At 35.9% G+C, this 24,135-nt stretch overlaps 1 protein-coding gene across 1 annotated transcript in view; it reads left to right on the top strand.

The window, feature by feature from the left end:
* The window catches only part of MEI4 (meiotic double-stranded break formation protein 4), a 65,607-nt gene that overhangs the window by 11,765 nt on the left and 29,707 nt on the right, over positions 1-24,135 (top strand). Inside the window, exons 4-5 of the mRNA XM_050972902.1 lie at positions 8,575-9,134; positions 19,558-19,689. Of these exons, the coding sequence (XP_050828859.1) occupies positions 8,575-9,134; positions 19,558-19,689 (692 nt within the window). The remainder of the gene's footprint in view (positions 1-8,574; positions 9,135-19,557; positions 19,690-24,135) is intronic.

Below are 24,135 nucleotides of genomic sequence, written 5' to 3'. Positions count from 1 at the left end.
TTCCTGACGTGAGAAATTTGTGAGCTCCTTGAAGCTGTGATACCTGATTCCCCCTCCACATACGGTTGAACAGAGTACAGATGTGCATATACCTGAAGGATAAAGAACAGAGAATCCATTTTTTAAAGAAATGATGCCTAAATTTCTTTGTTCCACCTGAGTAGTTCTTTGTCCTCAGAGACATTAAAAAGTTGTAGGTTCCTAACTTAGGGGGAGAAGCATGCTTTGCTGCCAGTAAGCTACTTGGTAGTATGAGTTCTTACAGATAGATGTGTTTTTTATGAAAGTGAGTGGTGAGTATTCACTGACTGTGCTGTGTCTGGAAGGTCCTTATTTGACTTACTGTTGAGTTGTCATTCTGAAAACAAGGACACTGTTCCTTGGTGGTGCTTTTGGCTGTATGTCAATCATCTGTGGAGGAGGAGAAGCAAATCTTTTTGCAATTATCTGTTATTTTTCACCTTGACAGTATTGTCCTGACAACTAAGTCCATGGGTAGAAAAAAAGTCAAATCTCATATTAAATCAAAGTTTCATGCCTTTCTTTGATTCAGATTAAAATTTCATAGAAAGGAGGATAGAAATTTCTTGATGTAATTTCAAGAATAAGCATATGAAGTATTTGAGCATTCGGTTGTCACTTTGCTTTGTAGCAACAAGAAAAGATAAAGGTTCTTACAAAGCATTGATGAATTGATAGGTTCATGGATTGAAGCACCTGTCCTCTAAGACAAATTCCTTCACTCTCATCAGTTCATAAAATCAATGATCATACTGTTTCTTGGCAGGCTGTGTTAAAGAGCTCTGAAAAGCCTGTGGCTGTTGCTCCAGCCCAAGAAGGCATAAATGCAGTGTTCTACCCTTTTTTTGCCAAGCGTGTATTTTAGGAATGACAATTTAGAGGATAGATGTTTATTACCTTGGTTGTATCCAGCTGATACTCTTGAAGGTTCCAAATCAATTATCCACGGTTTATGTTTAGCAAAACTGGTCCCAAGTATTTGTTCCTTCTTTCTTAGCTTCACCATGAAATTGGTTCAAGTTAGTCCCTTCTAATGCAGTGGGTAGGAGTTTACTGAACTACTTGGTCCTCTAACTAAAATTGAAACCAGATTCTCTCGACCCTGTAGCTTTTTAGAATTAGGTTACTCTTCCTTTTATAGGTCATTTACATTGGAGCGTCTTCTGCTATGCCTTGGAATTCCCTCCCATTTTTATGCTCCACAGTAGCACATGAATCAGCCACCCTACCACAATGTGTCTGTGTGTTTAGGGAAATGCTGACCTCTGAGTCACACTGTGATTAACCTGATTTTTAACTTTATCCTGGGGCTGTGTTTCACCTTTCAGGATACTGTCCTCAAAATTCTGTTCTGTGTCAAAGAAGCAACTTGTTTCTCTTTTTAGGAATAATACCCAGAGAAAACAAGAATTTTTTATCTCCTGCTTCACTCCTTAACTTGGTGTGTTTTTTGAGGCATTTAGTTGTACACGTGGAGAAAGGGAGCAACTTCCTTTGTAGATTACTATGAATGAAAACCCTTCAGTCTTATTTCCTCTCACTGTGAGCTTTATAGAACTAAAGCTAGCCAGTTCGACAGCTGAAGTAAAACTGATTATAAGCATTACATAGCTACAGTTTACTGGCAGCCTTGCTTTGGGCCACAGAATTCAGCCTTCTCTTCCCTTTTCATTTCCCTGTAAGTCACGGCTTGGGAATTTCTTGCTCAAAAGAGAGAGGCAGAAACTCTGAGTGTTCATCTTACTCCCCAGGACTTTCCGGGTAGGCAAAGACAGGATCAGCTATGTCCTGCTTTGATGATGGCAGGAAAAAATGATGGCCAGTCAAAATATTTTCTGAATAATTGGATTTCAAACTTCTGAAAGGGCAAAGCTCTCCATCATGACTTAAGTAATATAGCTTGTGATGTTTCCTCTACCTCCTTACATTAAAAGGAATGGTGAGAGAACATAATTGATAATAGATTTTTTAAGCTCATTTTCAAAGAGAAACCAATCAGATGATTTCAGAAAGGTCAGACCAAAACCTGAAGATTGCCTCAGCGGGTATGTTATCTGCAGCCTCATAAAAGAGTCTGGCTTGTTAGTGGGGTTAACAGCAGTCCACATCTGACTGAATAGTAATGATACAAACACATTAGTCTATTAGGGGAAATTGTTTCCCTCCCCAGAAGATAGATTAAATAGTGTGAAATGTTTATGTATGTTGTAAATAGCATTTAGCAACCATTTTAGTTCCTATGACATGGTACTAAGGTAGAGGACTACAGACTAGAATTTCCAAGTTACCATGGTATGTTTAAGGAAAAGCTATTTTTTCAGGTTGGCATGTTTAAATGAGCTGCTGTTACAGATTGCTGTGTCCTGTCATCACTTTCCTCCGCTGGTGTTTGGAAGGAGTACAAAAGCACGACAATTGCAGAGGAGCTGTCAGCCTCTGAGAAGTATCTTCTAGTTCTTGCTTTTTCTATCTTCCTTTTTCTAAGGTCAGGGTATTCTCCATTGGGCAGCAGTCAACTCTTAATTTGATGTTGCCATGGAAAACAGTTCTGATTATTTTTTCAGGTGCTTAGGGATGTGATGTTTCTGCATAAAGACATTCTACCTCCCTACTTCTTGCTTCCCCATCCCCCCAGATAAAAATAGGTGTCTTTCTCTCCATTCAGATCCATAAGGGCAACCCAGTGTGTCATTTGAACATTTTTTCTCTAAGGCTTAGGGGTGTCAGACAAACAGTACTTCAGAAATGTAATTTGACATCTTAAGTGTGCTGGTGTACTTCCATGCCTATACCAGTGGTAATAATGCAAGTAGGCAGCATGGCAAGGAATGTCTCACAACCTAAGAAGTATTTTATGTTTTTATGAGGAGAACAAAGAAATGAAAGTAGATCTGTGAGGTGGCAAAAATGAAGTTAAAATGTGTTTAGCGCAGATTTATAGGAATATGACTCTTGGAATATGATGATGAGATAAATCTGTTCTCCATAATTGTATTGACACAATGGGGAACTTTATGAAAGCTGAGGCCTTTTCAGAATAATTAAATAAGTTAATTTGCAATCTGTAAAAAGCACCAGCTGGAGTATAATGAATCATTGAAATCTCAGAGTACTGCTCCTCCCATGGATAACAGGTCTGTTTTGGTTGTGGAAACTTTCTCCCTTTGAAAGCAGGTGCTGCCTGTCTTATCTGATGGCATCGCTACAGCTGTTCAAAGCACATACTTGGGGCAAAAGGACACAAGAAACATCCTTTTCTTTCCAGATTTCTGTGTAAAGGACCCATTCAGAGGCAAAACCAACCCAATTTTTCCACCAAGAGAATGGATTTGTTATTATTTTATTAATTCATTATAAGATAGTTTTGGGAAAAACTGAATGTATACGGTAAAACAAAAGGTTAAGAAGTGACAATTAGGATCCTTTTGCCTTTAAGTCTACAGTGGGAAGCTAAGAATTAGTCAATTTTTTTCCTGGAAATACAGAATCACAGAATGTTAGAGGTTGGAAGGGGCTACTGAAGATCATCTTGTCCAAGCCTCTTGTCAAGCATGGTCATCTACAGCCAGTTGGGCAGGACCGTGTCTAGACATTTTCTAAGTATCTCTGAAAGTGGAGATTTCCCAAGCCTTTTGGACAACCTTAACCCAACTCAAACTTGGAATCTAGATCCTCAAGCAGGCCTTTGTTTGTGTCCCTCTGGATATATAGGCAGAAAAGTCAAGCGTTTATACCATGTTGTATTCAAGAAAAGCAATGTTTTTAGGAAGGCATACTTACGCTGACTTCTTAAGGAGTCCACCTCATTTTAGCCTTTATCTCACTAAGTTGCATCCAGATCATTGCAGTCTTCATTGGCTGCTATTTCCTGTCTCTTAGCAAAGCTCAGTTTGTTTCATAATGCAAAGAATTTTTTAATAAGACATAATGCTTACAGTTTAGTACTAGCAGTTCAGTCAGGTAGTCTATTTAGAGATAACATTAATTCATTTAGTATTTTGAAATATCCCCTATCTGGCTTAGAACTCACATTTCAGTCGCATCATTAAGATGATCAATATTGTAAAGCTTGTCAGATCTTTTGTTGTTGAAGCTGCTTGGTGAGCATTAACTGACCCAAATCTATATGTTTGTCACCTGATTATTTACCCTTTCATATCTTTACTGCAAGTTTGCTTTGTTTGACTTGAACTACAGAAGATTTGTGCTGTCATCTACAGAGATTCCTTAAAAATGAATGCTTATAGCCTCAAAATCCTGTTTAGTTCTTACTGAATTCTAAACATTTAGGTGCTTTATGTGAGCAAAATCCCTAAAAAATTGAAGTATATGCTTCTAAGCCTTTAGAGAAGCACTAAAATCCTAGCATTGAACAATTTGAGAATTTTAGATACTCAGTCCTATATTCGTTTCTGTGAAATTATCCCTTAATGGGATAAAATATGTCAGCATGCACCTTTAGCATTAAAAAGCATAAAAAAGCACCTTGCATTCAAACAAAAGACCTTTCTTTTCCAAGCCAGTTACCAAAAAACCCCCATGGAGATGCAGAAGCAAAGTGTGGGATACAAAGCTTCTAAGGCTTCTTATTTGGGGAATTCTAATAATATCTTATAATAATATTTTTGAATCATTATTATGGAATAATGAAAATAGAAGTTTGGCTTGGTTCCAACAGGGTGATAGGCACATGAGAGTTCATGAGGAAGGGAAAGTTGTTTTCTCCTCAGCCAGTCAGCTTAGTTAGTAATGAAAACAGCAGAATAGAGGCAGAGTTACACATGAAAGAAAGGCAAAGAAAATGTATGGGTGTTTAAATAAGAGAATAAACTTGATTCATTGTTCAGGGAAAGTGTACTTCAAACAAACCAATCAATGAAAATTAAATTAAGAATAACAGAGCTCTGAAAAATGTAGATTTGGACATAATTTCACTTACATTTTCATTTCCTTATAGAGGTTATTGACTGAACACCTTCTTGGAAAGCAGAATGCTATGAATGTCTCAATTTTAGTTGTCTCTTTTGTTTTTTCTTTTAGAAGTGGAACTGAGAGTATCAACTGTAACCGAGATTTAAGAGAACTTTACATATCTGATGTCAGTGGTTTTGATTTTCAAGCGATAATCCATGTGTCTGCTCATGAAATGAGGGAATATAAACGACATCTAATGCTTGAAACTAAAGTAATTTTTTCTTTGCAGAATTTAGATAATATCTTCACTTTGCTTCTCAACTCTGCCACTTTCAAGCCACTTTTCTGTTCTGCATTCCGTGTTGGTGGTGAAACCACGGGAGGATTAAGTTTTTCAGAAGACTTGAAGATCATTTTACCATTTCACAGCCATTTCATCAGTTGAGGACCCTTCTTCCAGGTTTTAAATGTAGAACTACTTGTAGCATTTGGCCTTTCTCTTTCAAATGTTCTCCAGTCTGAGGTAGCCATCAGCAGAGTGTCTTAAGAAAGCATCTTCCACCACCCCAGCTCCTATTACATTGATCTTATACTAGCAGCCTCTTCTACTCCACACTGGGTAGTGAGAGAATGAATGTTGGAGGTGGGATTGACTTTGGTGTTTTCTAGAGCTCTGCTTCCTTGGACTAGCTGAAGGCTCCCTATTCTCTAATCATGGGGCTGGTTGGCATCTCACTGCCCTGATGAAAGTCTCTGTTTTGTGGTCCCACAGCAATATGTAAGTTCTGAGTTCTAGCGCCTGCACCTTGCTGACATGCTGCACAGTATGTAAGTCGCTCCCTCATCCCTCGAGTGGCTTCTGATTTTCAGGCCATACTTTTTCTGCAGTAGTGGATATGTGTAGAGGGATGTGAGGTCTTCAGCCTTTGCACCCCAAGGCTCTTTGTGGGACCACATCTTGCTTTGTTTGGGGCTCAGGAGCTTGCATTCTTTTTCTTTTCCTGAGCTTTTTCTTTTTTGGCTCAGGATCTTAGTTTGGTAAGGATCTAAAGTACTTAATAGGAATTAGGAACTCAAATATTTCCTGAATTTGATGTGAAAAATTTAAGGAGATTGTAAAATTGTTCACAATCAGACATTTCATTACTTATGGTGTTGCAAAGTTTGTGGTCACTTTATCACACATACAAAATTTTCATATTTCTTGTTCCAATACACTTATAGTCAGATGTTCTTGAAATTAGTATTTAAAGATTCTTGTTAGTCTGAAGCAGACTTAATGCCATTTCTGTTATTTTATTTTTATTTTTTACTTCATAACCACATGGTGTGAACATCAAGACTGCTTTCTCATTTGAATAGTAGGTAAGTACAAAGTAATAAGTTTAGCTTCTTTCAAGAAAAAAAAAATACAAGCTATTTCTAGACATTTAGAGGGAAGCAATTAGTATTTCCTGGCACATTGTTATATTTTTTTTACAACATAACTGCCACCTCCTCTCCAAATGACTGGAACATGTAAATGGCTTAACAATTTTCAGCATTTTGTATTATTCATTTAGCTGGAAATATGCTGATATTGGGTACTTACTGTAACAGGGTTTTCTGGAAGCTCATCATGGAACAGGAGTTTGATATTGCAGTAGCTAGGAAACTAACCATAAATACAATATTGTCTCTTAGTAGAAGGAGTGTTACATTGAATACCTGACCTCTTTTATTTGGGAACATCTTAAGTTTGGTTTCTATGGATATTGCTGTACTATTCTTCCCTTTTTCTGCTCATTACTTCACCTTTCTTTCACCTCTTCAGTGTTTGGTTGGTTTTTTTCATCTTTTACACTTCCAGAAGAGAATCCGAAAACATACATATGGGGTTTTTGCACATAGTTCTTGCTTTGCAACTTCTGACATTAAATCCTCATGAGCAATTTTCGTGTTGTCCCATGGGATTGAGAACAGGAACAAAATAACCACATAGTGGAACTCACAGTAGATGGATTCCCTGGAAGGGCTTGTTTTTGTTAAATGGCACCAAAAACTACTTTTCAATTTTTTTTCTTCTGAAATATGTTTTTCTCAAAACTCTAGGAAGAGAAGACATGAAAGATGGATTCCTGTTCTTGTTAGTCCGACCATGGGAAGTGTGCTTTGTGTGCTTCGCTTCTTTGCTTTCCAAGTTTAAAATGCTAGGCTGGCCTTAAATGTCCAGCCTTTCCTACCTCCTGGAAATGGCAGTTGATTTCCCTACAGTTAGCCCTTTCATTTGGAGTCAATTGGTGCCAATACTGTGCAATTTCAAATATGTCTGAATGCTAAAGACGTGAAACTCAACAATAAATAAATAAACCATGTTTCCTGGTTTGATCTCAATAGTAGTACTTTCATTGGTACTGGTATGTTTTCAGAGACTGAATTGATGGTCAGAATTTAATTTGAAATTGTGAATTTAATGAAGTCCATATTAAAATTTTTGAGCAGTTTTTTATTAACATACAGAATACTGTAGGTTGCTGCTTAGGCATATTTTCTGTGTTAAAAATGCTTTTTTTAACTTGCTATGAAATATAACATCTATTTCCTGGGCGACCAAACCATCTATAATATGTTTTAATTAATTTAAGAGGAGTATAGTACTGCATGGGATCCTTGTAGAAAATGAACAATATAGTCAAGTTTTCCAAGACTGAGAGGGGAAGCAGGGCTGAGGCAGGAATTGGTCAGATGGGGTTCAAGCTTTGCCTGTTGGCACTGAGCTGTTTATGGGTGTTGGTCTCACACTTCACTCCTCTGGCTTGTTTTGACTGTAATCTTTTGGCATAGGTAGCATGTAGAACAGGTGTCTTTTGTCATCTAAATCTGAGTTTATGTCAAGAGGCATTGCCTTAAATGTATTTAATGTGTGAAATGGGCTGAAAGAGATTCATAGTAGCACACAAAGTAATTTATTGGTGTGAATGTACTGTATAGTCTTGTAATGTAGTTTGTGTGTCTTTGAAGGAGATGGTATGAGATAGGTGATGACTGAAGAAACTTTTGATTCTGAATGTTCCTCTTTGTTAAATAATGGAAAAATCAAACCTAATGTTCTGTTCAGCTTTGACTGTTAGAATTTCATACCTGACTGGGGAGAGAGAGTATACATAAAGAAGAATATTTTATTTGATGCAGTTATAGTAACAGACTTTCACTGCCTTTTAAGAGCAGTCTGAGTTTTTGAGAATGAAAGCAGTGAAAATATTTAGAGGACCAGAAATTTACATGCATTTTCTTCCCTGGAAATTAATGGGAGTATATATATTCACTATATTTACTTAAATTGTTTGGCTTATGTCTACTTAAATTATATATGGGAAAACTTAAAATTTCTGACAGTTTTAAACTCAAAATTACTGTTCATATTACTATAAGCACAAAACATTTTGTTCCCATATAGACATTAACCTCTGAAATTTTTGACTTTAATTTAAAAAGATCTTCTTCCACAGCTAAATACTAGTCAGGAAGTTCTTGGGGAGCCAACATACACATGTATTACATGGTTTTGCATGGAAGCAAAAAGGAGAAAGTATATATGGCATTTTCAATAAGAATGTATTTAAGCATTGCACAAATGTAATGTTCATGTTTGCATTTCAGGAAAACAGGATGCCTCTGCTGAAACTCATTTGGTTCGGGAATCTATAAACCCTACAAGTTACTTGAGCCAGCTAGAAGACTCTGGATGTGATGTCTTTAATGACTCTGCTTTTGATTCTTTAGGCATAGCTTCAGATTTTCATCAATCTGAGCAGAATGTCAACACTTCTAAACATTGGTTGGAAAGAGTTCCCCCACTGAATCTTTGCCATACTAGCAAGGAGCAATCTCTGACTGCTCCAGTGCATTTTTTGCAATGTTTGCTTGAAATAAGAAAACTGTCAGAAGGAGGAATTCTTCAAGCAGACTTCTCAGAGCTTGAGAGTGATTCTTTCACCATATGCAATTCAGTGTCTCAGTTGCTTGATGGACTGACTTTTTTTTACAACAGTCCTAAATTCCCAGCTCCAAGTTTCGTTACTGAAGGAGTTTGTGTTTTGCTCAGTTTAATAACTGATACTAAATTATCGAATCATGTTTTGAAGAAGTGTTTCAAGAAGCTAGAAGAATTTAAGAAAAATCTAATTCAAATTATTTTAAGAAATACGAGTGTCAATAGGGTAAGTTTAAAGCTTTCCTTCTTTCATATCCCACTTCCATATACTGTAATATTCTCTTGGTTTTATGCACTTTTAAAATACCAATTTGTCTTATATTTTGAAGAGCAACAGAGATTTTTGTGATTGGTTTTTTCGGCAATATGGATAATAAATGCTCTGAAGCACTTGAAAAAGTTCTTGCTCATGCATGCAAGAACTTCTAGCCTATTCCCAAGTACAAGACTTCTCAATAACTGATAAAAATTGCAGTGTAAAGCAACTTTATAGACAATATGCTGGAAAAACACTTTGTTTCTCTTGCTATATGGAGATATACTGCAGATATTAATTCATATGTAATGAACTTCTATTCTTTCTTGAGCATCTAAGTAAAATAGATGCTTCAGATATCCATCATTCTCCAGCTACTTGCAAATTTGTGTTTTAGGAAAATATAAGCAAATGAGTGAAGAGCTAAAAAATAATGTCCCCATCACAAACAATAAGTAGGACTGAATTGCATTTTGTTTTTATTCATCAGTGTGTGTTGTTCCCTGTATCATCTTGTTAAATTTCCTCATTCAACTAAAATATCCCTGGTCTTTCTTCACAAGATGCCCTACAGGTAGTGAATTTCTTTGCCTGTCTTAGGATTTTTTGTTTTTATTCTGGATTTTAGAATATCTTGTAACAGACACAATGGTGATGTTTTTTGACACTTAGATGTACCAGTTTAGTGTCCCCACATAGGTAACTGTGCTACCATAAGAGTAAATGATCTTATCCCTGTAATCCTTGGGGCATAAAGAATGTTTACTAGGTACTAGGTCCATATTTTAGGATAAATTCTAAAGTTGCCTCTCTCAAAATGAGAGCCTGGACATTTGGTATGCCTGTGGATGGATGTACCCATTTGTCTTAATTTGAAGTGAATACAACTCACTGTGTATTGAGTGTTTACCCCAGAACATGAACATCAAATAAACATTGTCACCAAATTAAGAGGGCATTGGGTGAAAAGGATGTACCTGTATTTTGGTTAGGAAGCATTCAGACTAAAATCTTTCCAGGACTAGAGCCTTGTGTTTCTAGTACCAGAAACATTTGGACTTTAATGTCAGCATGGTGCAAGACTCAGTTTTTTATTAGAGGTGCCCCTGGTCAGTGTTTTGAAAGGATGTGACCACACATTCCATTTTTATGACATCAGAAATGGAGTTATACAGGTGTGACTCCTGTGTGTATGTGTGTGTGTGTGTGTGTGTGTGTGTGTGTGTGTGTGTGTGTGTGAGTGAGTGATCACTGGATACAAAGAAAAAGTTCAAACAGTCCTTCATTAAGGACTTCTTTATAATTGATGATGTCCACTGTTTCCACCATTTCCCATCCTCTTCCTGAATGGGAAGTCAGTAAATAATTGAAATAAGTTTAAGTGGGGAAGAGCAATCCAGAGATTATCCAGAGACAGATTTTCTGTTAATTGGAGGAATCTGGCAGTCTAAGTGAGAGATGTCACATCATAAATGGGAGAAAATACTCTGATAGATTAGGAGTGTTTCAGGCCTGCAAAGTATTTTTATGAATCATTCAAGAGAGATGGAGTACATCCACATAATTTGAAAGTGGCATATTTTCTCTGAATAACTTCACTAAAACAGATGGCTTTTTATGAGATTTGTTGTATCTTGCTTCCACCAAAATATTGACATAAGAGTCATTACTACTGGCAGCCATTACTTCACTCAAACAGATCCAAAAAGTTTAAAAATCCTATAAACTAGTTACTAAGGGATAACCTTGGAGGTTCCCAGATTAGAGATTTGGTTTTCTTTAAACTGAATTGAGGATGGAAATAAATGTGTAGCATTCAGAATTAGTAGTGTAAATTGTGTAACTAATTCCTCATGTCCTGTGTACCAGATATCTCCTAGGGACACTTTTTACAGGTGGTGATAAAAATATCACAATTACAGGTTTTAAAAAAAATTACCATTTCTTACAAGGCTGTCTTCTGGAAAGAGTCGCAAACTTTATGAAATTCAGTTCCAGGAAAATACCTAAATCCCTCCAGCACAAAAATATTAAGAATTTTGTTGCATCTAACCTTACTGTCAGAAAGCATTTGTATAGACAGCCATGCAGCAATGTAGTATCTGACACAGCTTTCCCTTTATCATCCTCATCATTAAAACTGTCAGGATCTTACAAGAAGGACAAAGGTCTGTGAGAAATACCTTCAAAAACCTCACTGAGAGAAGTGGCTGTGGATTACACTTAATTAATTAATTAAAACTTCAAAAGCAATCTCAGATTTTTTTCAGAGCAAGTTAAATAACTTTAAATAATCTTTGAGAACTGGGAAAGGAATCATTATCTCTACCTTAGATGTAAAGGAATAAAAACAGCAGCAGAATTACTTTCTGTAACTGTGGAGTCCTATTGTTTGAAATGTTTCTAATTATAAAGCATTGAAGCTGTAAGAACCAGCAAAGATGTGTATTCAGAAATTTTTTACTGGATTCAACTGCCTAAAACTGCCTAAACTCTTGGATAGAGTCTGACCTGAAACTCCAAACTGACATAGGTATCAAAAGGAAAAAGAAAAAAAGTCGGTCAATTAAGGTATGTGGCAGAAAATAAAAGGCAATTTTATGTAAAATATTAAATTATTTATATCAAAAAATTTAAAATAGCCTGTTGAATTTTCCTTTTTTAAATTTTCTCTTTTCCCTCCATGTTTGGAGAGCACCTCAGAAATACGCACACAGTTGTTAGACACGTAATCTTTTGGAATAAACCTTCTGGAAATATCTCAGAAAGGGAGGCTCAAGTCACAGCTGCTCAGGGTGAAGCATGAATTTTCAGAGGTTCAACTATCTATGCAAGGCCTAACTCTGCACCTTCTGGTGGCTTGGTTTTGCATCCCTGTATGGCTGCCACAGAAAAATTTTTTGGGATCCTGTGTCTAACTCTAGTACAGATGAGCTGTTGCTTTCATGCAGCAAAATGTGTGACAATCACTGCTGATCTGTGGTGCAACTGCTTTGTTCATCACCAATTTGTAAGTCCTCAGTACTGAGACCTTGGGGGTTTGTAGAGGTGTGTATTGCCTTGCAGTTTGCAAGTTGTTCATTTGTGTTGAGTCACTCCACTGACACACTCTGCTATGTCAGTGTATTATGTAGGTTTTTATTTTTATTTATGTAGGTTCCTTGCAAGTCCTGCAAGTCCAAAGTGTACTATAAAACTCAATCTCTGTGTTCGGTTGGCAGAGCCACTGGCTCTGGCTTTCAAATGGACTCTACAACCTGACAAAACATGGGAAAACAATTTGCATGGAAAACTCTGGTAGGAGCTATGGTACATAATTACAGCCCCAGTGGAGTAGAAACTACAAAAAGGAAGTACTGGAACATTGTTTTGTGCTTAATCTACCTGCTTGGGATTTGACAATGCCTGTCTTCATCCACCTCCACAGAGACAGCAAAATGTATATTTACCCTGCTCCTGTTTGCATGGCTCACTCACTGGCACTGCAGTGTGCCTGTTGTGTTGATGTTTGTATCTGTTGTCCAGAATGTGTTCCAACAGGGCATCATTTCTCCTCTATCAGAAGAAAACAACAGTTGGAGGCACTGGGGATTCCTGACTCCCTGTGCTGTTTAGGGTAGCATATGTGTTTTGTATTTCTGGTGGAGGTTTTGGACAGCTCATGGCAGTAGAGCACTTCAGAGATGATGTCCTGGAGCTTGTCTGGAAGCCTCCTGTGGTGAATTTGGGCTTCTAACAGAAATAAGGACGCTTTATATGTGTCATATTTACATCTCTTTTTTATACAGTTGTGTGAAACTTCAAAACAGTTATTATGAGGGTATCCAGAGTCTCATTTATTACTTTGGAGATAGAATAAAAATAGGTTTATCCTTAACCTCTTTCAGTGCCATTCAGTTGTGTTCAAAGCTGTCATGGCCAAGTAAATCTCAGGGTGCTGCATTATGTAGGATTTCTGTGGTGTGATCCTGTTGTCACACCAGTCAGCACTGTAGACAATTCAGTTCACCAGTTGTACTTCTTTTAGTTGATGCTGTAATTCAGAGCTTGGCTAATCCATCTGTTACAGGCCAAAAGATCCTGGCCTTCACCCTGTGTTTTTTACAGAGATCTGTGTGTGTTTCTTGGACCTCATGTTTTAAGTAGTTAACCAAAACACAAAGACACTGCTTTTGGGATTTTAACGTTGAGCTGTGTTGGGCTCCTGTTCAACAAATACCTCATCTCTCTGGCCTATCTCGCTCATAATCTCTTTCAAGCAAGACCTGGAAAGAAGAGAGATGTGTTTCAGTGGTCTGTTGTTGTTTGCTTCCTCTCATGCTATGTTTAAAACATCAGTACTGACTTTGAAGATGATGTTAAGTCATGAATTGCTGCTCCAGTCAAACAGCACACACACAAAAAAAGGTTATGTGATATTTCCTTCCTTTTTTTTTCAACCTTTTTCTTTTTCAGAAATTGGCTGCCTTTAGGGTAGTTGTTTTGAAGTTACTAGCATTAACAGCATCTGGAGGCACTGAGACATCAACATGGTTTAAGGAACTTCTCTTATCCTGTTTGGGACTTTACTACCCATTTTAATTTTTCTCTCATGTTTCATCTAAAAGCCTTTATGTAAATTTTTGCCACTGCTCAAAATACTACTATTGATAACATTTAACAGAAAAGCAAATGCAGGAGTTCTAGTATTTTACTGCCTTCACTGGGTATTTGTGTGAAGAATTCACAATTCTTCATGAAAATAACAAGTTGAAAAGTAATACATACAGTTGAAAAGCAGAAAGAGAAATGTTTAAATCTCGGTGGCAATTATATAATGAAATGTATATGTGTGCTTGTGCAGTTTAAACAGCACGCATTCATCAGAACAATGGTTTTGAATCTTTTCTTATCTAGGATACAATTTGTGTGATTCATTAATGACTGAATTTTCCTGGAAGAGAGTCATCATAAACTTACTCTGATGCTTGAATACATACAACAGTATGCATTTAATACATGCTGCAGCTAATTGTGGTTGACAATAAATTTCCCCCAACTGTGTATAGGTTTGCAGTATCTTTTGTCAACCACAGCCAAGACAGGACTTAATTCATTGGTTTGTCTTTCCTGCTTAGAGACAAATAAGATTTAGAAATATTTATTCATGTCACTGGTGATTTTCAAGTGTAAAATGAGCAGGCTTCAGTTATCCTAATTAATTGAGTCCCAAGGGGAATACTATGGGTGCATTTTCATATGCCAAAAGATTTTGCTTTTATAGGGGAAGAGCACTTCATTTGTATGAATATTAAAATATGTTGCCTGGATTTTGAGGTTTAGTACGAGTCAATGCTTGAATCTCTTGATTATTGAATTAAATTTTCTAAGCAATCCGTTGTTCTTATGTAGAAATTCAAATGGTAATCAGAATCCATTGTCTTGAAAATTGCTACTGTCTAAAGCAATCACCAAACTGACTGACCCTCATTAACTTCAGTAAAGTGGATCATAGAAGTAATTTAGACAAGAATGAATGAAAGAAAATGTCCATCTTCCCCTTACAGTCAGCTTCAGCAGATGCAGATCATACACTAAAGCTACAATTATGGAAGAAGTACAGCATAAAGTTAGCTTGTCCAGCAGATGCTGAGTGGACTGAAACTCCCCATCAGGACAAGTGCTTGTAAGCTTAATGCCTCTTGCAAAAAGACTTATTCAATAGGCTCCCCTTGATAGGGGCATGTAGTAAACCCCAGTCACAAGGTTCCCTTTGTTGCCTCAGTTTCTGATTCCTGCCTGCAGGCTTTCAAGCTGCTCATGGTTGTTCTTCTAAGATGACTCTCCTCACTCAATCCAGCTCTTGAGGCAGAGAGCAGTCTCTCCACTTCTCCTTCCTCCCCTGTCTATTCTGAACACTCTTTAGCCTTCAATAATCATGCTCCAGTCCTGGGATTTTTCACACCGAGCTTCAGTAATGGCAACAAGGTTGTAGCTTTCTAGCAGCACAGTGGCTTCCAGCTCCTCCAGTTTTTGCCCTTGCTGTGTGCATTGGTGTAAAGGCACCTCAGCTGATTTGTAGCCATGTTACCTTCCTAGAGGAACACCCATGAATTCCTTTGAGACATCTGCCTCCCTGGTGTTTCCCTGTTGGCTTCTGTTCTTCACGAGTCCCTGGCTCATCTCCCTAAGGCTGCAAGTATGCTTCAGTGCAGCTAGCACATTTCTGCATCAGCAGCAGAGGATCCTCACCAGCACCCCATGGCTCTAATCTTTGCATATCACCCCACAGCATGCCAGGGACAAGCCTGACACTGACAGCCCACAGCAGTGGAGCCAACTGATGGTTCTACTGGAGAACATTAGGTTAAGAAGAGTGGAGAAAAGCATGAACAAGATTATGAAAGAGGGGAAATTTAGCCCAGGTATTAAGAAGAAAGTCTCTACTGTGAGGATGGTAAGATGCTGAAATAGGTTGCCCTTAAAAGTTGTGGATGTGCCAGGCCTGCCACTGTTCAAGGTCAGGCTGGATAAGGCCTTGAGCAGCCTGGTCTAGTGGGGGATGTCTCTGCCCAAGTCAAAGAGGGTTGGGAATAGATGATCTTTAAGGTTCCTTCCAACCTTTACATTCCATGATTGCATGATTCTGTGAAGGGGTAAGGGCAAAGTAAGGGCTGGAGATGTGGTCTACAGAGCAAAGGGTTGAAATAATATGTATCAATTTTCAAGACTGATAGAAGAAATACTGGCAAGTAAACAGGAAGAGCTCTCTGAGAGCTATCTTCTCATGATACACGAGAAGCATCATGGTACATGAGAAGCATCAATTAACAAAGGAAGCAATGTGAAGATAAGAAAAGGGGTGCTAATGTTCTCTGTATAAAAGTGAGGTTTTCAGCTGGCATTGATGATTAGGAGTGGAAGTCAGGTTGGATTAAATGGGCAAGGGTAATGTGAAATCAAAGATAAAAATAGTTTTTTTTGTTAGACTTCACAATTTGAGGATTCCTGCAATAATTATTTTCCTGTCCTATATTGCCAAATATATCAGTTTATTAGGAAAGAGAGCTGTTACTTGGGACAAAAACTGTAAATTAGCAAAACAGAAAGTAAGGTGCAGTTGTCAAAGCTGCATGGTGTAGTGAATCACGCAACTCATGAAGGAATTAAACTCAGAAATTTTAGATATCCACTATTAAATAAAATATAATATGCTGATAAATGAGTTCTAAAAAACCAATTCCTTAAGTTTTTTATGCTGTTTCCTGGGAAACAGGGCTTACGGTGTGTGTGCTGTCTGCTTTGGTTATCAGTCATTTGCTCTGCAAGTAAATTTTGATAGCCAGTTTGAAATTACTTGGAAAGAAGTGAAAGGTCAATAATACCTTCAGGTAGGCTTTAAAATCAGTAGCTGGGTGAAGGAGAGTCCAAGTTAGTATGCCTGAGATGAGCTGAATGTTGACATTATATATTCATTTTGGCAAAGCCAGGTTGACAATGTACACATCCTTCCCAACTGCTGGCACAGCATTGCCCTCTCTTGTTCTGAATCCTGAATAACATGGGAAGACAGTGGAACCTGGGGTGTGGGAGGAGGGCTGAACAGTGAACCAGGCTCCATTACTTCCTGTTTCTAATGGTATATTTTTTACAATCCAGATTTCTGACTGTTTTTACCTGCGGATTCCTGAAATGCATTGGTTTTATTTCTTCCACAGCATTAAACAAAAAAAACAAACAACCCTGTATTAATATTTATTAACTATAATTACAATATATTTTCTATAATATGTTACTGGGAAATATTTTATTATAAGGATACATTTAATAATAATATGTATTAAATATTAATAAATTCACCTGAGGCATTTTTCATTGCCATTGATACTCATATCTCAAGTACCCTAAGTGGCATCATTACAAAATGCAAAATACCTGCTTACCTCTCTTAGTAGAGGCTGAGTCTTTAAATTTCAAGGTTCCTTGTTATCTAGTCTTCAAAAATTCCAAATAGAAAGTGGCAACTCTTGCCAAACCATAAAAGACATGGAAATTTTTGGAAAGATTCTATTTTAGTTAAATCTCATCTGCTAGCATTAATAATTGCACAAAAAATTGCTTAATTATCTATCAAAAATTATGTAAGCAAATAGAAGAGAACTTAAACAAGAACAGCAATATTTGTGTTTTACTTTGATGTTTGGGAGAGGTCACCTTGAAAAACTGCTCTGGATTGCCTAGTTCCCTTGCTCACCGAAGGCAAATTAGCAAGTATACTCAATGTTATGCTCTGAAAATATAGAACTGTAAAATTTGTATCCTTCCTTAATTTATTAAAAGAAATAAAAATGAATGGTAATTTTACCAAAAAATGTGCTATTTTTAAAGCATTTTTTAAACCTTGAGTTGAAGCAGTTGTACCTTTGGGAACATGGGTGCTGTCAAGGCAGAACTATCCAGGTGTTCCAAATTTGTTTCTAGTAGATACTGTGGAATACGCTTTCAAAATGGTAATTTCTACCTTATTTTTAGAAAGAGGAGTCATTGTTTTGTTTGGAAGGGTACATATTTCCAGTATATGAAAGTCTCATTTTAATTCATATAGCCTCAAAGTACAGGTAGGTGCATGCATTACATTATCCCTTCATATAATTTTCATTATTCAGAAACCTATTTTTATCACATCTCATTCACATTTCATATTTATAGACTCTTTGGTCTTTATGTTGATGAATTATTTTAATTGCACAGGTTTTCAAAGCTGTATATGTACAATTTATGAATTCTTTTTAATTGGAGGCGTTTACTTTGTATCTCTGCATGAAGATTCTGAACTTGAGACTTGTATGTCTTTTTTAGATTTGTTTTGATACTTGTTTTGGGATTACACACAGAAGTGACATGATTGAGGGCAAAGTTTTATTGAAGTTGGATTGTTCTGACTGTGCACTGGAGTCTCATGTTGGGCAGATGATAACCAAGCTGATCCAACTCTTTACCAGATGGAAGAGGCTGGTAAATAGACATTGCATCACCTGCTGATCAGGCAGTGAAGGAAGAAATGTAAATGCAAAGCTGCCTAATTAACGGGTTTTACATCAAAAGATTTCTGTCACCTCGCTGTCCACTTACCTAGCTCAAAATTTGGTCACTGACAATTTTACAGGAGACAGTGATGAAAACCATGGTAAAGTTGAGGTAAAGGCTTCCCCTAAATAAAATCATGCTGACTGCTCCTGGAACACCTTCCTGTCTTTTGTGTGTTTGGAAAAGTTTTCCAGCAGGATTCATCCAATGCAAACTTGTAAATGGCGGGCAAGTATTTTTATTTATATATATGTGTGTATATATCTATATATGTATAGATATAGATATATATTTGTCTGCATGTGAATACACATGTGAGTTGGCTGGAGGTGCAATCTAGATTGTTAATAGGATGCAGTAATCTGTTTTGAGTGGTTCAGACATAGTTATTCTTAGGCATACAGATTTGTGTAAGAATATCCTTTTGTCAGTCAAAAATACTCATTTACGAAGAGTTACAAAGAGTCAAAAATACTCAGTTACAAAGAGTTACTGAACATTAATGTTGTAGGGCATATGCATTTATATAAAAACACAAATTATAATAATTGTAATAATGTGTCCTACTTCTTTTTTCCTCTCAAATAACTCCAGTATATTTACATAAAGAAAAATCTTGTGTACTTTTAGAGAAGTATGCTTCATTACATAATAGCTATTTATTTCAATTTCAGGAAACAAAGAAAACAGTTTGGGTTTTTTTTAGTAGAAAAAACTGTGGCAAAAAATTACTAACTTAATCCTCAGCTAAGTCTACATCACTCCTCTTGGGGTTCAGGCGAAATGCATTGTTAAAGAACAATATGAAGGTGAATTGTTTGAATTTGAAAATACATACAGATACATAGTTGTCTTCTAGCAGTTAGCATTTAATCAGGTTTTTTCCTGATAACTTATTGACAACACCCTAGTACAGCTCTCAGCTTACATGTTTGAATTTCAAAGAATTTGTTCATTTATTTGTCTAGCTATGAAAAGCAGAAAAACTGTATGTGCAGAGTAGTCACCAATTTGCTGTGTGAGTAGATGGGTATGATGACAACTAATCCTGAAAAGTGGTGTCCTGGGGAGTTCACTCTTTTGGAGGAGTTTGTTCCTGTGACAGTTTCCTGTAGTGTTAATCTTGTGAGGATGCATGCCAATTTCTCATAGATCTCATGTGTCTATAATCAGTAAAATTTTTAAACACTGAAATTTTCAATGTCAATGGACTTTTTCTTTTAATGTTTTCATATGTAAATCCCATTCCTACTTGAAGTAATTATTTGGGATGAGAAAAGACTGAGATGCAGTTTGAAAGATTAAATTTACTGTTATTTCTCTTTAGTTTCAGGCACTGCATTCTGTATCAGAAACGCTGGGTTTGCTAGGAAGGAACAACATACTAAGAAATTCTTTAATATCCCTTCTCCTATCCAGAATCCGTCAGTTTGCTGAGCAGTTGTTGCAGGCTCACCAGGTACTGTCATCTTTTCTTTTTGAGTGGTATTGGGCAGTGTTTTGGCTGTATTTATTTGTTTCTTAAAATGTAAAGAAAATCATCATTCTATAGAATATTCTGATTTATGAACCCAGAAAATACTACAAGCTACCTTAAACAGCAAATTCAAAAAGAGAGGCACAAAGTAAGAGAAAATTCCATACAGAAAAGTAAAATTATCAGACTGGATAATAAATAGACTGTATAGGTTTTTAGATCATAGTATATAACTTGCAAAATATTTGAAATAATGAGTTAGAAGACTTAGTACAATGTATAAAATGTTGACTCTGCAGGCAATACAACTTTGGCATTCAGCTAAACAGACAATATTACTTTGGTATTCTCTCTCTAGCTCTTGTAAAACTGGAAAGTCAGCTGCTTTATTTTATTTCAGAATTAGAGTTCATGTTGCACATTATTATTATTTCAAATTATTAATTTTCCTGATGCAAAAGTTGTCCAGCACATAGTATAGTATTTAGTTTGTTACAATGAGTAGAAGCTAAAGAGCAGAATAAAACTTTTGGTAAAATTTATTCTTAAATTAAATTATTTCAGTAAACTATAGAGGAAAGAGAGAGAGAATAGATGTTCCTTTAACATTTGAAAAAGAGATATATGAACTAAATCGGGGTTTCATAGATTTTTCATACATTTGTATGTGTTGGTGTGTATTTTATACAAATTGTTCAGCTTCACTTGGGATTGCAACTTGATTTTACACTATCCTTAAAACTTTTTATTTGGTGGAAAATAAATTTATTGCTACATATCAAAAACATTCACCATAGATTAATTTTGCAGTGTTGTGATTTAACAAAAGGCTTAAGTGTTGCTCAAGCAGTCTTAACTTTTTCTCTCTAGGATATGGTGCAGTAGTAAGTCTTGACTGTTGGAGAAGGAGTATGTAATTGCCAGCCCAAATTTCCAGTATGTTTGAATCATATTCTGAAAATGCCAGTTTTGAAAGAATCAGACAATGAGCTGTGCCTTATTTTAGGTTACTGTTAGCAAACAAAATTTATTGATGGCAACCAAAAGTCAACATACTTTTGAAAATTGTAAGGATAGGGAAGAGTGTAATTAAAAACAATAAGTGTTTTTTTTAAGTTAAAACAGCTGTTCATTTAAACATTATTAAATCTCACCTGTTTAACAGAATTAGTCATCTTTCTTTTCAGAGTTTTGCTAGTGGCAATGCAGAACCTTTCAGTTCTCCACAGTAATGTCAAGCTCATACTGAGCACTGTGCTTTGCTGAGTTAGTTACTATGGAACTGCTTAACCTTGCCATACTGTAATTATTTTTATTGCTTTCATATATGGTGAAGCCTCAGGAGCTGGGCATCTGTCAATCTGTAGCTGACACTTTGTAGGACTTTGAAAAGCTGCAGTACATGTAGGGAAAGTAACTGAAGTTCTGGTTTGCTTAGCTTGTGGTGAAATCAGTGGTTTTAAAGTTCATGCATTCTTGCATTTAGTCCTAATAGATGTATCATGTTCATTTACAAACCCTCATATATTCTGCATGTGATAATATTCTGGAAATAGGTCACAATAGGACTCAATTGTGATGGCCTGATTTATGGACCTGCTTCCAAATATTTCTGAATTTGTGTAGCATGACTTCTGGTAGATATGATTCTAAAAAGGATTGAAGAATTTTTTTGTTTGTTTGTTTTATAATCAAATTTAATGATACAATATCAGCTTGAAAAACTGATATAAAAATATATAAAAACCACCAGCTTAAAAAAACCCTCCTCATAAATACTTAAATTAGAGTTTGGAGAAAGATAATACTTAATATAATCAAACTTCATTAGCTGACAAGTATTCTAATTGTGTTGTATTACTTAAGCAAAACCACTGTTAATTGCAAAGAGTATCTCCCATTTAAAACAATCAAATTAGAGATTCTTAATTTTAGCTATGATTAGAGGTGTAGAAATACATGAGGTTAGTTTTGCTTCATTATTAGTTAGTTTTATTGTTGTTGTCACACAGGAGAAATAAAGAATTATCTAAGGCATGTATCCAGGTTAGGTTGCAATTAACTTTTGAACATTTGATGGAAAACAGAAATTGAAAAAAATAGCTTATTCATCCAAGAAAATTTCTGTTTTATTTTTTTCTAGTAATATTTTTTTTAATTGAAGATGGTTTTCAACACTGACTTGGAATAAAAACAACATTCCTTTTAATTTTTCTAAGTGAATCATCTAGATAGCTCAACATTTCTATTTTAATTTTCTCATTAAGACTCGAGCTAACTTCCAAGTAGTTTGCCATATGCATGAATTCAAGAATATGCAGCTTTATATTCCATCATATATTCAGTAGGAAGTGTGCTCAGCTCAACCCCTTGCAGGTTTGTGTATACATCTTTGATCAATATTGAAAATATTTTACTTTTGAGTTCTGACTGATTTTAGAGAGTTTGTAACTGTGTTCTCTTGGAACAAGCTCATCATTCTATGACCCACAGTTCCCAAGTGTTATCTGTGCCCCATGCTTTGCAAATTAAAAAATTAGGTTGTCTGTTGGAGAGTGTTTCTAATAAACTACAAGAGAAAAGTACAGAGATTACTCTGAATATTTTTAAGATGTTGTCTAATTGGTTAAATCCTTTAATCTTACAATAGGCAAATTAATGTCAAATACATGAATCATAACATTTTGTATACAGTATTTCCACATATTAATATGGAAATTAAAAGTAATTACAGAGCATGTAAAACAGGATAGTTATCCTGATTTTCCACACAGTTAAGATGATTTTTATGTTACTAAATTCTTAAGCAAGTTAGTAGTTTGCTTTAATTCATTTAAGTACTTTATTATGGGCTCAAAGTAAAGCTCATACTTAAGTGCTTTGCTGACAACAGCATGCTGAATTCTAGGCAAAAGCATATTAATATAAACTCAGTTGGATCTCTTTATTTTTACAGATGTTATATATGAATTTTATGTATAATAGGAAGCTTTCATGCTTCATAAATAAAATCTATAAGAATACTGTAATTGAACCTTAAGTTATTATGAAATAGAAATTTTTTGATCCCCAATTGGATTTCTACTGCAGAACAGATAGAACTGTAAGATACTAAGATTTCAGAATTGAGTATTTCAGATATTGTGGAAGATGGATTAATTTTCAAATGTTGAGCTCCTCTCATGATAGCAGATTTTCCTTTATGATAACTTTCAAAGACAGAAGGCCAGAAATGGAAAGCACGTAGGGGTTTACTGGGTTTATTGCTCATTTCTAACCTCCCCAGTATTAATTCCAAGAATTCTGAAAAAGAAAATTAGAAACCAGAAAACAGAGTTTGAAATAGGAAAGAAAGATACACTATGAGATTTTGGAAAACTCTGTTATTCAGTATTTGCTGATGCATAGCTTGAGTAGCATAACCCTAATTTTATATCACAGTACTTTCTATATAGAGTTTTACTTTTTTGAAACTTAAAAATAGTTTTATCACAAAAGCTGTACACTGTATAGCTGTTTGTTTGGGGTTTTGTAATCAAAGCACCAAATTATATGTAATTCTCAATATTATATGTAAGCATTAAGTCCAAATTCAGATGTGGGTGCTGACTTCTCATCTGGAGTGAATGACAGAGGGTATAAAGGGTAATATTAATCCTCTTTAGTTTTGGTGTATGTAGTAGACCTTGCTGTCTGCTTCTTGTAAAAGTCAAACAAGCAGCTAAGATTAGGTAAAAATTTGCCAACATGATGATAGATAGTCATGCAAGGTTTTGTTGTATGTTACATAAATTCTTGAGAATCGGGCTCATTACAACAAAACAGCTTTGACTCAAAAGAGCCGAAGGAGTTAGACATAAGGTGATATTTGTCTCACTTGAATTCAGATTTCTATGATATTTCCATCTGACTTTCTTACTTAAACTTTCCATTGTAGTCAAGGGAGGGGAAAAGTAATTTCTTGCCCAACCTATGTTCTCTTACATAATTATGATAATTGGTCACAGAGTTGTTTTCTTCTTTCTTCTGGCTATGAGAAAGGACATCTAGATTGATAACCTGAAATGCAGATATTTATGTTAAAAAATTCCAAAGTTAAGGGACAAAAATCTCTACAAAAATGACTTTTTGGGTGATCTGGACAAGAGATGTTATTTGAGTGAAGACCTGATCCTGCAGAACATTTAAACAGGTAGTCATGCAAAGCATACTTCTGTCTGTACACTGACAAACTTATGTAAGCAACGTTATTAGATGTTTGGAGCAAGTTATATTTTAGTTACTGTAACTAAGAAGTTAAGTTAACTTAGTTATCATATATTCGAATTCTATTAGTGGCCACAAGATGATGATGGATTGTACAGGATATGTGGATTGGAGCTTCTTGTAAGATGCATTCAGCCATGGTGTGTCTGATGCATGTGCCTC

The sequence above is a fragment of the Serinus canaria genome, chromosome 3, assembly GCF_022539315.1.
Source record: "Serinus canaria isolate serCan28SL12 chromosome 3, serCan2020, whole genome shotgun sequence".
Classification (NCBI taxonomy): Eukaryota; Metazoa; Chordata; class Aves; order Passeriformes; family Fringillidae; genus Serinus; species Serinus canaria.
This window is presented reverse-complemented; position numbering and strand designations above follow the sequence as displayed.